The sequence below is a fragment of the Accipiter gentilis genome, chromosome 9, assembly GCF_929443795.1.
Source record: "Accipiter gentilis chromosome 9, bAccGen1.1, whole genome shotgun sequence".
Classification (NCBI taxonomy): domain Eukaryota; kingdom Metazoa; phylum Chordata; class Aves; order Accipitriformes; family Accipitridae; genus Astur; species Astur gentilis.
This window is the reverse complement of record NC_064888.1, coordinates 44,276,741-44,289,345: the sequence shown is the minus strand read 5'-3', so window position 1 is coordinate 44,289,345 and position 12,605 is coordinate 44,276,741. Positions and strand designations below refer to the sequence as shown.

The window sequence follows — 12,605 nt, the reverse complement described above, 5'->3', positions numbered from 1 at the left end:
ACAAACGTACCGTTAACGTGCAACAAGCGTCACCGATGACAGATACCAATTACCGGCCGGCCTCAGAGCACTGTTTTAGCGCGAGTTTTAACCCAGCGGACGGGAGCGGCTTCGGGCTGCGCGCCCTTGGGGACTCGCACGGCCGGGCCGCCGGCCCAGAGCCCGTCCCCGGCGGGCGGGCTCCGGAGCTCCGGGGCAGCGGGCCCCCGGGGAGCTACGCAGCCGCCGCGGGGGCCAAAGGCAGCCGGGGTAACGCGCGTCGGGGGCCTGCGCGCTCCCGGCTGCGGCCGAGGCCGAGATGCGTCCCGGGGGAGCGGGGCGGAGGCGGGACGCGCGCCCGGACCCGGACCCTCTCCGGTGTCCCCGGTCCTGCCCCGCCGACGTGCGGCGTGGCGGGGGCCGCGCTCTTACCCTAGTCCAGCGGTCCCCGTGCGAGGCAACGGCGTCCCGGCGGGGCCCGCTCCTCGGGAACGACCGCCCGCCGCCGGCGCGGGGCGGGGGGATTAGCGCCCGGCCCCCGGCCGAGCGGGACGGAGAGGCTTCCCTCTCGCTAGCCGAGCCCAAACGGTCCGTGTCGCGGCGTCGGCAGGCGGAGGCGGGAACGCCCGCGGCGGGAGGGCGCGCAGCCGGCCCGGCTCCCGCTCCATCGCCCCCGGCACCGCCGCCGGGGGCGGGGGGCGGCCCGGCGGCCGCCTCGGCGGGGTGCCGCCGGTGCGCGGCCGGGGGAGGCACAGGCAGACAGAAACCGAGACGACCCCCGGGCGGGGCGCGGGGAAGGGCCCCCTCCCGGGCGGGAGGGGGCCCTTCCCCGCGCCCCGGGAGCGCCGGGCGGGTCCGCGGCTTTGCGGGGGGCCGGTGGCGCCCCGCCGGCTGCAACGCGTTCCCGCGGCTCCGTGAGCCCGAGCCGGGGGGCGGGGGCCGCTCGGCAGCTCCTTCCCGCACAGGCAGGCGCTGCGGAGAGGAGAGCGGGCGGGGAGCTGGCGGGGTTCGTCGGGAGAGGCGGGTAAGCCCCTTACTGCTGTCTCTGTCGCTGCTGCTTACAGCAGAGGGGCGAAAAAGCAACGAAGTCGTTTATTAAACCTTCTTTGGGGCAGCGTCGTTGTTAATCTCACGTTCAGCTATTTAGGAGGGCGCGTATACCAAGAGACGCAGACTGATAAATCGCGTCTAACTTCAGCGGCCGAAAATAAAGACCGTTGCTCGAGCCCGGGTAATGACTGGTTCCAAACTCACACCGACATTCGGGCTGTTGCCTCGGGTCGGACGAAACCCCCTTCACCTGCAAACGGTTCTGCCGATCGACACAACTACATCCGAAGGACCACCCGTTTCACTAATTGTTCTGGTACGACGGAGTCGATTCACGTTCACTTCGTGAACACTTTGAAAAGTTTTAGTTCCCTACTTGTTGTGGTATTTTCCTTGGTTAACAACGCGTCAAAAACGTAGGAGAAGGCAGTCGCTAGGCGAAGAGCGAGCTATAAACCCCGTTTCCGGAATTATTTTCTATTCAAACCTCAAACCCGAATTCTTCTTTTCTTGGCAAGTAGGCGTGTTTTCGATTAGGAAGAATACCAGTGGTAATTTTATTTGTGCGAACGAGCTTCGTTCCGCGGCGATGCGACAGCCGGTTTTCCCCCCTTAGAGACACGGGGCTCTCCCTCTCCGTCCGGTCCCGGGAGGAGAACCTCTCCGATGCCGGGGCGTTTCAAAACCGGCAGCAACGGCAGCTGAGCAGGACCCGAGACCGCCTTCGTGACCGTGCTCTCAGCCGTTCGCCTCCGGTGCCCGGGGAACGGCTGCCGCGCCGCTGAAGGCGGGACCGACTACCGACGGCAGAGCGGCGGGGCCGGGAAGCAGCGCCCGGCCCCTCCCGCTCAGCGGCCGCCAGCAGCGAAGCCGCCGTCCTCCCGCACCTCACCGGCGCTCGGCGGGCCCCGCGGGCTGCCTTCCCGGCCCCGCCGACGCGGGCAGGTCTCCCGGAGCCGAGCCCTTGAGGCGGGCTCCGCCGCCCGGCGGGACGGCGCGGCCGCCCCCCGCGGCGGGCCCAGGCAAACGGGACAGCGGGAGCGAGCGGGGGGGGGGGGGGGGGAAGCGGCGGGGCCGGCCGCGGAGGGCGGGGGCCGGGGGGCGGGGGGGGCCGTCCCGTCGGCCGCGGCGCGGCCACGTGCGGCTCCGCGCGCTCCCACGGCGCCCGGAGGCCGCCCGGCCCGGCGGTGACGTGTCGGGGTGGGGGCGCTCGCCGCCCGCCGATTGGGCCGCGACGGCGGCGCGGGGAGGCGGCCGCCCAATGGGCGCGGAGCTCGCAGGTGCCCGCGCGGTTATCTGCGCCCCGGGGCGCGGCGCGCAGGGTCCCCCCGCTGCCGCCGCCGGGACACGCGGCCGAGGCGAGGCGCGGAGCCCAGCCCAGCCTCGCGGCGCCCACCCCGCCGGTCCCGTCCCGCCCCCCCCTTCCTCCCGCTGGATCCCGCGCGGGGTGCGGGGGCCGCAGCCTGCCGGGGACGCTCCGCCGGCGGCGGGCTCTCCTGCCCGGGACTCCCTCTCCGCCGGTCTGCCGCGCCGGCCCGACTCGGCTCTCGGCGCTCTCCAGCCCCGGGAGCTGGCGGTGCGCGTCGCCGAGCCGCGGGGGCGGGCGGAGGAGCGCTGGGGCTTTTCCTGCTGCCGGCAAACTTTGGTGCTCGCTGGGGCTTTGATCCCGCAAGCGGCGAAGAGAGCGTCCCGCCCGCCGCCGGCGCTCCCGGCGTGGGGTCACAGCAGAGCAGCTGCCGGCGTGGTTGGAGGAGGACCCGCGCTCCTGGATGACCACAAATGTTAGCGGTGGGGCAGATGGATGCTAATCGCCAGAGCGCGTTCGTCCTCAGCAGCACGCCGCTGGCCGCGCTGCACAACATGGCCGAGATGAAGACCTCCCTCTTCCCCTACACCCTGCAGAACCCCTCCGGCTTCAAGGCGCCGGCCCTGGGCGGACTCAACACGCAGCTCCCCTTGGGGACGCCGCACGGAATAAGCGACATCCTGGGGCGGCCCGTGGGCACCGCCAGCAACCTGCTGGGCGGGCTGCCCCGCATCAACGGACTGGCGGCCTCGGCGGGCATGTACTTCAACCCCGCGGCCGTCTCCCGCTACCCGAAGCCGCTGGCCGAGCTGCCGGGGCGGCCGCCCATTTTCTGGCCGGGAGTGGTGCAGGGCTCGCCCTGGAGAGACCCCCGGCTCGCCTGTCCCGGTAAGTGCGGCCGGTGCCGGCGGGGCGCGGGGAGCGCGGCCCGGGGAGCCTCCCCCCGGCAGGCGGCCCGGGCCGGCGGGCGAGCGCGGTGGACGGGGCGGACGGCCGGGCGGAGGCCGCGGGCGCGGCGCCCTGAGGCGGGCCCGAAGGCGGGCCGGGGCCGGGGCCGGTCGCCGCGGCGCCCTGCGATGCCCCCGGACCGGACCGGATCCTGCTCTAGAGCCAGCGGCGTCGCAGCGGTGGCCGACAGCCGAAGCAGCCCCGCCGCAGCCCGCTCCCCGGAGCGCCGGGCGGAGAGCCGGTCCCGGGCCGGGACCGGTGCAGAGCCCGTCTCTGACGGAGCTGTTTCTCCTCCGCTTGCAGCTCAGACGGGGATGGTTTTGGACAAGGACGGCAAGAAGAAACACTCGCGACCGACTTTCTCTGGGCAGCAGATTTTTGCCTTGGAGAAAACCTTCGAACAGACGAAATACCTGGCAGGACCGGAGAGAGCCCGCCTCGCCTATTCCCTAGGGATGACCGAGAGCCAAGTGAAGGTAGGTCCCCGCGGGCGCGCCGGGCCACGGGCCGGGCACGGGCTCTGGCGGCCGCCGCCTCCCGCGCACTGCCCGGGCAGCGCTCGCTGGCCCCTTCTGCTTTTGCGGCGGTTGTCGGCCACCGTGAAACCTGCGCAACCGTATAGGGATTTTTATCTTTTTTTAAAGTCAGTTATAATTTAAATTATGTCTGGATATTGGATAGATTGTAGGCCAATTCCTGCGTAACTTATTTTGCGCTTAGAGTTCTTTGTGCTGCAAATGATGTAAGAAAGAAAGAAAGAGAGATAGATATATAGATTAAAAAAACCCCAAACCGAAAAGCCCACCGCTGGTAACCGCTTTCAGCGGGTCAGTTTTCAACGCAGATCCTGGCCCGTAATTGGCACAACTCTACCTTGCATAACCACGCAAATTTTTTAGCAAAGACTTCAGGCGCGCTGAGCGCGCTGGCAGCCAAAAATACTTGTTTTTCTGGCCAGCGTATCCCGGTTTCAACAGATGATTGTTCGGCGGAACCGCTGCTCTCCCTGGCGCGCAGCTCCGGCTGGCGGCATCCCCGGAGAAGCCGGGCAGGGGGCCCAAGCGTGTCCTGGGGGCCTTGCCGCTCCCCGCGCTGTCGCCCACCACCGGTCCCGCCGGCCCCTCGCCCCGTGCGGGCTGGGGAAGGGGCGGCTGTGGCTCAGTCCTGCCGTCGGGTGGGCAGGGGGGGCGGGGGTGGGCGAGGCGGGGCGGCAGGGCTGAGCCGTGCCCGGTGCCGGTGCCCAGGTCTGGTTCCAGAACAGACGGACCAAGTGGCGGAAGCGGCACGCGGCGGAGATGGCCTCGGCGAAGAAGAAGCACGACTCGGAGACGGAGAAGCTGAAGGAGAGCTCGGACAATGAGGACGATGACGAATACAACAAGCCCCTGGACCCCAACTCAGACGACGAAAAAATCACGAGGCTATTGAAAAAGCACAAATCCACGAACCTGTCCCTCGTCAGCCCCTGCAGCACCAGCTCGGACACCTTGTGAGGGCGCGGGCACCGGCAGCCGCTCTGGGCGGCTGCGGCTGGCCCCGGCGGCAGAGGTGAAATGTAACTGGATGTTTAAAGTGGTGTGTTGTACAGCCTAAGATGTATGTGAAATGTATATATTTTTTACAGAATAAGTTATGAAATTATTTTCCTTCTCATCGGTGTAAATTTCAGAGGAATTTTTCCAACTTTCTGGTTTTTGTTTTGTGTCCCTTTAAGGTTTGCCCCTCTTTTCTTTTAGCCTTGCTGCCGATTTCCTGCTCCTAACAATCAGATTTTTGTTACGTTTTGTATGGGTCGCCAAATCCAAACTCAGCCACTTTGTATATAGTAAATTTCAGATTTTGTGATGTATATTTCTAGTGTAAAACCGGCTGTTTTCTTTCACCCCCCACGCCCCGCTCAGTGTTTTGGCGGTTTGATTTCTCCTGCCTCCGGATTTTATGCTTAATAATATCAAAAGAGAGGACAACCCACAGCAGCACGAGAGGAAAAAATGGGCGCTTGATTTTACATTGGAATCAAAAAGTGTCTCCACACAGGTTGGAAAGACTTTGTATAGATCAATAAATTATTTAACAAGCTTCTCCTTTAGCGAGTTTCTGCCCGCCTTCCTCATTTTGGGTCCCCATCCCGCTGCGCACCGGGAGCGGCTGGGGGCTGCTGCTGAGCTGGGGGAGGCTTCGCCTCTGCTCCGCGGGATCGGGCGAGAGAACGCGGGGCGGGGGAGAGCAGGGCGCGGGCTTCACCGCACCGGTTGCGGGGCAATTCCTGCTCTTTGCTTCGCTAGTCCGGGGCCCCCAGTTTTCAGAGCCGCTCTCGCCCGACTCGCCTCGCCCCGGCCTTTCCCCCACCTCCTCTGCCCCGGACAGGCCGGCCCCGCCGCCGCTCCGCCAGGGGCAGCGGAGGCCCTGCGGCGGCGGGGCCGGCGGGCTGAGCCGGGGAGCCCCGAGCGCGGGCGGAGGACGGCTGCCCCGACGGCGCCGCCGGGAGCCGGGCTGGCTGCGCAGGGGAAACCGCGAGCTGGGCCCCCCCGCTCCGCGGAAACAAGAGCTGGACGGGCAGCCTTGAGCCTGCCGTGGGCCGGGGCCGCGCCCGTTCCCCGCACCAGAAGCGTTTTGGTGACCGCTAGCAGGGTATGTGATCCGCTCCGGGGGCGGGGGGGCTGGGAGTCGTCTCGCTGCGCTACCCGGACACCGGCCGCCGCAAAAAAAAAACAAAAAACCGAAGGAGAACTCGTTGAGCTTCGCGGTGGCGATCTGCAAGCGCCCCCTCCCTCCCTCGCCTTCCTGCCGAGCTCCCGGGAGCCTGAGCCCGGGCCCGAACGCACAGCGGCAGCGTCGCTGCGGCTGCAGGTTGCGTTCAGGACCTGCCCCTGACGAGACCCAGGTAATGACGCAGCCGTCGAGGTGCGTCGCAGCTGCCCCAGGCTCTGCGTTGCTCCTCTCGGCCACACTCGAGACTGATGGGTGCAAGCCAGCTTCGTTGTCAAGCTGCCTTTTTGCCCCCCCCCCCCCCCCCCCCCCCGCTTTTCTTTTTAATGGATGAGGCATTCTTTTCTTTCCATGTCTTAGCTACTGCTTCGCAGCCTGAGCAAACTGCAGCGGCCGCGCTGCGGGCCGGCCGTGCTTCACCCGCCCGGCAGCCAGCGGAGGGAAGCGGCCCCGGCGCGGCGCGGAGCGGCGGGACGGGGCCGTCACGGCAGCCCGGGCAGCTGCGAGGGCCGGAGCCTCCCGCACCGTCCTCCCTCCGCCTTCGGCAGCGCCGGCGCTCCCGGGCTCCGCGCAAGGGGTCGGGCCCCCCCACCCCCGCCGCGGGGCCGCCCCCGGGCGTCCCGGCCCGGCTCTGCCGCGGGCGGCCGCCGAGCGCCGCTCCCTGCCGGGATCCAGGTGCCGCCGCTCTGGGCCGCCCGCTCGGCTCGCTCCGGTTTATCTCCCTGGGCTGGGAGCAGATCCTCGCCTTCCCGTCCGGGCAGCGCCTTGCTGGAGGGGGAGGGAGGGAGGGAGGGGGGTCCTGCGAGTTTTTACTCACTGCACGCAGCGGGCCGCCGAGACCTCGCTCCAGTTGTACCGCGGTTACAGACGGAGTAAATCGAGTTTAGGAATTAATCTTCGCCGGGGCTTTGAACGTACTGAGAGAGGACGCTGGAACCGCCGCCACGAAGCGGAGCCGGTTTCCTGGCTCCTAAGGGAAAATGACAGGATAAAAAACCCCCCAAACAAACCAAAACCACCCGCACTTCAAAGTCGGATTATTCGCGCCTGCTCCCTTCCGTATTCCTTTGAGCGCAGTGAGCCCCAAGGCACTACAAGGGGAGTCTGTTCAGGGATGAGCATCTTGTCACGGAGCGAGGTGCCTCCGTAACGCGCCCGCCCGGCTAAAACCCCCGGGGATGGGGATGGGGCTGGGGCCGGGGCCGCCGCCGCCCGCCCCCCCGAGCGCCCCGAGGGCCGCGGCCGCCCCCCGCGAAGCAGAGCCCGGCGGGGCCGGGGCCGCAGGACTGTCCTCCACCCCGGCCGAGCCGAGCCCCCCCCTCCCCAGCTGACGCCTCCGGCTTTTGTTTCCCCGCGACGGCTGCGTTTGATGAACTCGCGTGGGTGGAATTGGCGGCTCTTTCAGCAAATTAACCTCGACGGTCACCTGCGCACCTGACGCCTCGGGGTGGGCTCGGGCTGTCGGCGGTCTCGCAGCCCATAGCTCGGTGAGTTCACCTCGCAGCGAGGCTTCGGCCCCAGTTTGAAAAGGCAGCGGGGTTTTTTTCTTCTACAACCGGAGATGATCGCGAAGGAGTTTATGGTGGCATTTTTATTGAACTGCTGGGGACCGGCGTCTCTTGAATAGCTCATAAAGTTGTATTACTCTCTGTACGTTGGCACTCTTAATACAAACTCCTAAACGCAGTTTTCCTCGGCTTGTATTGCGTTTTGATTAACGCTAGAACTGCATCCTATTATAGCAGCCTTTCATGTGAAAAATAACCCTGTTAATTGGCAGGAGATTAAAAGGTAACTCATTAATAAGAAATGTGACAATTTAATAATTTCCCCGTAATCCCCGATGCCCAAATTGAAGGGACAGACACAGCCATATTCACCATGATTAGTTTTATTGCTTGAGAACCAGAGTACTCATTTCTAAAGGCCTTCAAAGTTATCATGAGTTGAGTTCGCTTAAATAGAATTACTGTGTGGTTATAATGCAACATGGCACAATAACAATACAGAGCTGCAGACGCCCTTTGGGCAACAGTACTTAATATAAACCCAGATTGTACTGTTGAGAAAACACTCTGCAAGCGGACATCAAATCATTTTCAACGGTAGTGATTTATACCAAAATCAAGCATCAATCTAATGCCATCACGCAGTCCATGAACTCTGTAGTGTTCTAAATTAAATCAATAAAACATACATTTGTGTTTCATCAACAGACTCCCTAATCACCTTTTAATGTTGTATTTAGTGGTGGGAGAAAAATGTTCGTAACAAGATTATATTGTAGGCTGCACCGAGCTACTAACCAGGAAAATTTACAGTCTTTTTTTTTTTTTCTTTAACGCTGTATAAATACAGTCTGTGTCCAATACAGTTGCTACCTGAAGCAGACTATGATTTTCTTCTCCCATGTTGTTATTGTTTCAATATAGAATACTTGGCACCATAAAACAGTAACAAAAGACGGACAAAAACAGTTTACAAAATTCGGGAAAGTTACACCCAAACCTAGCTAAGAACTTCACATTCAATCCTTAATATTACATAGAAAGAAGGGATTATAGGAGTAACAAAGTGAAACTGCTAATATATGTGCTATATAGTATGCTATATATCTGTATCCTGGATGGCACTGCTATATATTATTTATTATATAAATGTTGGTTGTTGATGTACACTTAACTAAACCTGCTAAGACTCCAACACTAACTGCTGATATGGCACTCTCAAGCATTCATATTGGAAAGTATATTTAGCGTAAGTTTTGGTCAGGTTTATAAATTATTTATATATCTGTGTATATATACACATACATACATATATATACACACACATATATATGTATGTATAGAAAGCAGCTGCTGTGTGATTCAAAAACCATGTAACATGGCAGTATAGTAAATAACATGAGAAAAAAATTATAAAAATGAAAAACAAAATACTAAAACTAAAACACAAACCATAAGCCTTGGTCAACAAAGAAAATACCATTTTAAACCATCAATATCTCTATCTATACAATCCAATGTACAAAAACCCCAAAGTGGTAAAGATATATAATGTTAGGCATGACACCCTTAAAAGTTTATAATATGCTGAAATAGCTTTTCCACATTGACAAACACTTATTAAAAGTTGAAAGTTGTGAAATCTAAAATACATAACATCTCTCTGCTGTCTATTTAGAGTTTTGGCAACAGAATTGTGACATATATATAAAAAATAATTCCACATTTCTACTTGATGTCACATGAACATACAAGACAGTGAGGTATGTGAGGCTTTTCTCGAACAGAGTCCAGATGCTGAAGCATAGTGTACGTACGATCAGCAGTCTAAAAATGTGGCACTCGGGACTTGATTTATCAATACAGTTGTTATGATTATGTATTTCAGTATACTGCGTATTCCTTCCCCTCCTTGCTACAGTGTGGTTTCACGGAAAATCTTCTCGTTTCGTAGGCATCTTTTTCCTGTTGCAGAATTGGCATTTTTTTAAAAAGAAAAATAAACACAGGGGAAATGATGTAGAAAATATAAACGTAAAGGAAAAAAATGATATTTACCACCACATCACTGCACGACACAACACTTGTGCACATTTGCAATAGGTTTACCTGCCCCAGCAGCTATTCGAAAGGACAGGAACACAGGCTGCAGCAAGTTAGGGAAAAATAGAAGTTACACATTTGAAATAGAAACATAATTTTTTTTTTTACATTCAGTAGTAAACACAACAAAAATTCCTCTATGGCTGGAAGCAAAATGATGTAATAATTTTTTGGATTAATCTAACTACAAAATGCACAACAGAACTACATCATCTCCTTACAGATCTCTGCTCCCACTGAAATCTAAGGGCAAATTTGCCACTGATTTCTGTGGAAAGAGGATTGGCTCCCATACACAACTCCCTTTTATCATAGAATTAGCTCCACTGAAAGTGCCATGCTTAAAAAATTCATGTTAAGTACACTGGTGACAAAGGAAGCAAAAATTACTGTTTCTGAACTGGCTGTCCTTTAGCTGCTGACACACTGAACTTTTCATTTTACTGGAGAAGTTAGGAAACTTCTGTATTTTAAGCTCTGACTTGGATGATTCTGGACCAAATATCTTAAGTGCATTCCTCCTTAGGAAAACAATACTCTGTCTCACAAGAACTCTGACCGTGAAAGTGAATGCAGGCATGTATTTGTGAATTTGGGTTTATTGTGTATACATGCATACACACATGCAATTACCCATTATCCATCCCTGAGTTGTCATTCAAGAGCCTTAGCACTGTCTCTAGGACTGATACATTACCATTTTCGTACAGTTTACAAGTTTTTGCAAGTTTCTAGTTGCATTTTTATATGGGTTTTATATAGTTTTAGTATAGGCTTTGCTTTCAGAGGCTACCTCCTGCTCCTCCATCAGCTTTTTTCAAAGAAGCAAATACTCAGTTTTGCTGTATTTCTAACTTAGCTTTCCATCTGGTATCTTCAGCAGAGAAGATTGATTGTAAAATTAATGTCTTTTTCTTCACTTTAACAACTGGTATTTATGTAATTCTGTATCCTTTTTCTCACTTGTTGCTTAAATATGGAACTGCCAATACGTTGTTTTACTACTAAGCAGCTAGGCACCAACTTTGATAGCCCAATGAAAAAACTTTTGTTTCACAGGAATAGTTGTAAATGCACAGCCAGTTGCTCCTCTTCATTTTGTATTGTACCATGCTTTCATTCTAGCGCACATCATCCTGTTCTTTATTTCATTTCATACAAGTATCTACTCTAATATACTGGCTGATTTCAGTTGAATTCAACTTTAAAACATTTTCAAGGCTTTAAATTAAAAATAGGAGAGATATATAGTTGACTTAAACATAAAATCAACAGAAACTAGTGCATATATTCTCCTTCCTAATAAAAGAAACTTCAAAGATACAATACTAAAATGTTTAATTTAATTACCTTGTGATCCCCCATGCAGACATTTGGCCCGATGTGGTCATATATTACTATCTTCTCATCATTTTCTGACTAGTTAAAAAAAACCAACAAAAACAACACAACAAAACACTGGTCAGTCCAACTATTCTCCAGATTACAGAAACAGAAAGAAATTAATAATTTATGCAAATAATTCAAACCAGTTTCTGAATGAAGTGATATTAACATATCTTTGCTTGGCTTCTCCAGAGAAAAACCATGCCGAATAAAGTTTTGTGTCCAGTACTGCTTGCAGTAATTTGTGCAATTTGTCCATGTAAAATAACTCATGAAATCACAGCATCTACTCCTTGCTTCTGGGACCTCAAGACATTTTAGTGAGTAACACCTGGATAGATGAAATGAATGATTCAGTTATGATTGCATTCCAGCCTTTTGCCAGTGAAATGCAGCCAGCACATTTGGCCAGTCCTTTTTTAAGAACACCACACAATTTTTATTGAATTAGGTGTGATATATGTTGTTCTTCCAATTAAATACAATCCACATTGCCTTCTAAGAGGCAACTGAGATTGATTTCAGCATACAGGTGATTTTAAATGTTCAGAGAGATGAATGAATGAATGATTTAGTTTATGAGTATAATCTTTAACCATTCCTATGAGATACATTTCTTCATCTGAAAAAAAAAGCACGAAGTGATTTTAAGAAAATCAGCAAATGAAAGACGAGATTCCTCCAGTCTCCATTATGAATTGCTTTCATTTTGTTCCATGTCAAACTTTATCCTTATACACTGACTTCTTTAGCATTTGTAGCTTAATGAATAATAAAATGTACTCATCTTTCTGCCATTTGCAATAAACATGATTCTGAGAATCTGTTTTGATTCTCTAGCACAGTACTTCAGGAATAAATACAAATACATTGCCATACAAGACAATTTCTTACTATGCTAAACAACTCCTATCAGCTAATTAAATCTGCAATCTGCACACTCTCAAATCTCTAATACAATCATAGATGTGCTTTAAACAATTGGCAATACTAATTTATTTTGTATGAAACAGTCAAGACTTTCTCATCTGTAATCAGTCAAGTTTGACTGGGCAATAACTTTATATAAACAGTAGCATTTAGGACTATAAAGTTAAAACTGAATTATCTTTAATGCAGTAAGGAAGCTTAAGGTCAGATTTACTTTATAGCACGGTTGTCTGCCAAAAATATAAAAACATAACCTTCTGCATTGTATGCATGAGCACTTTCCAATATTTCAAGATCATAATGCCACTAGCATCGGAAGTGGGGATACATTCATCAAAAGCGACTTGATAATTTACAAAGGCAGCATAAAATTGTGGATTTTCAACTGCATAATCTTTAGACAGATAAACAAATTACAGCGGTGCACAAGCAGAAACAATATACACTTGGCTGAGCATTCATTACTTCATGCTATCAGGCATCAACACAACTCCCTAGCAGTGGGCAACCTTTGGTGTTTTAGGGCTCAGGAAGCATAAAATAACATGATGGTGAGGTAACCGACCATAGCATGATAGATGATGTTGCATGAAAGCTGTTTACAGCCCCATGTCTGTACAATCTGTAATGCCTACTGTGTAGCTGAACAGACTGTACAGTGTGGCAATTTGTGCGTACTATCTTTT

The 12,605-nt window shown here is 54.4% G+C and overlaps 2 protein-coding genes across 4 annotated transcripts in view; one reads left to right on the top strand and one right to left on the bottom strand.

Moving 5' to 3' along the window:
* Positions 1–2,558: 2,558 nt before the first annotated feature.
* On the top strand, positions 2,559–4,842 carry NKX6-2 (NK6 homeobox 2). The gene is made up of 3 exons (XM_049810479.1): positions 2,559–3,223; positions 3,587–3,759; positions 4,528–4,842. The coding sequence occupies exons 1-3, from the start codon at positions 2,809–2,811 to the stop codon at positions 4,774–4,776; spliced, it is 837 nt and encodes a 278-aa protein (XP_049666436.1). The 5' UTR covers positions 2,559–2,808; the 3' UTR covers positions 4,777–4,842.
* A 3,025-nt stretch (positions 4,843–7,867) lies between these two features.
* Positions 7,868–12,605, bottom strand: part of INPP5A (inositol polyphosphate-5-phosphatase A) — a 259,792-nt gene continuing 255,054 nt past the window's right edge. For 2 of the 3 annotated variants that reach the window (XM_049811310.1, XM_049811312.1), the window contains exons 14-16: positions 10,954–11,022; positions 9,610–9,646; positions 7,868–9,465 (exon numbers count right to left, since the gene is read on the bottom strand). In XM_049811310.1, the coding sequence (XP_049667267.1) occupies positions 9,416–9,465; positions 9,610–9,646; positions 10,954–11,022 (156 nt within the window). In that variant the 3' untranslated portion in view covers positions 7,868–9,415. Of the gene's footprint in view, positions 9,466–9,558; positions 9,647–10,953; positions 11,023–12,605 lie in introns of all 3 variants that reach the window. The other variant, XM_049811311.1, reaches the window with a different exon arrangement.

Coding starts and splice junctions, on each gene's coding strand:
- NKX6-2 (XM_049810479.1), top strand. CDS start 2,809: ATGTTAGCGGTGGGGCAGATGGATGCTAATCGCCAGAGCGCGTTCGTC. Junction 3,224..3,586: donor CCCCCGGCTCGCCTGTCCCG/GTAAGTGCGGCC, acceptor CTCCGCTTGCAG/CTCAGACGGGGATGGTTTTG. Junction 3,760..4,527: donor TGACCGAGAGCCAAGTGAAG/GTAGGTCCCCGC, acceptor GCCGGTGCCCAG/GTCTGGTTCCAGAACAGACG.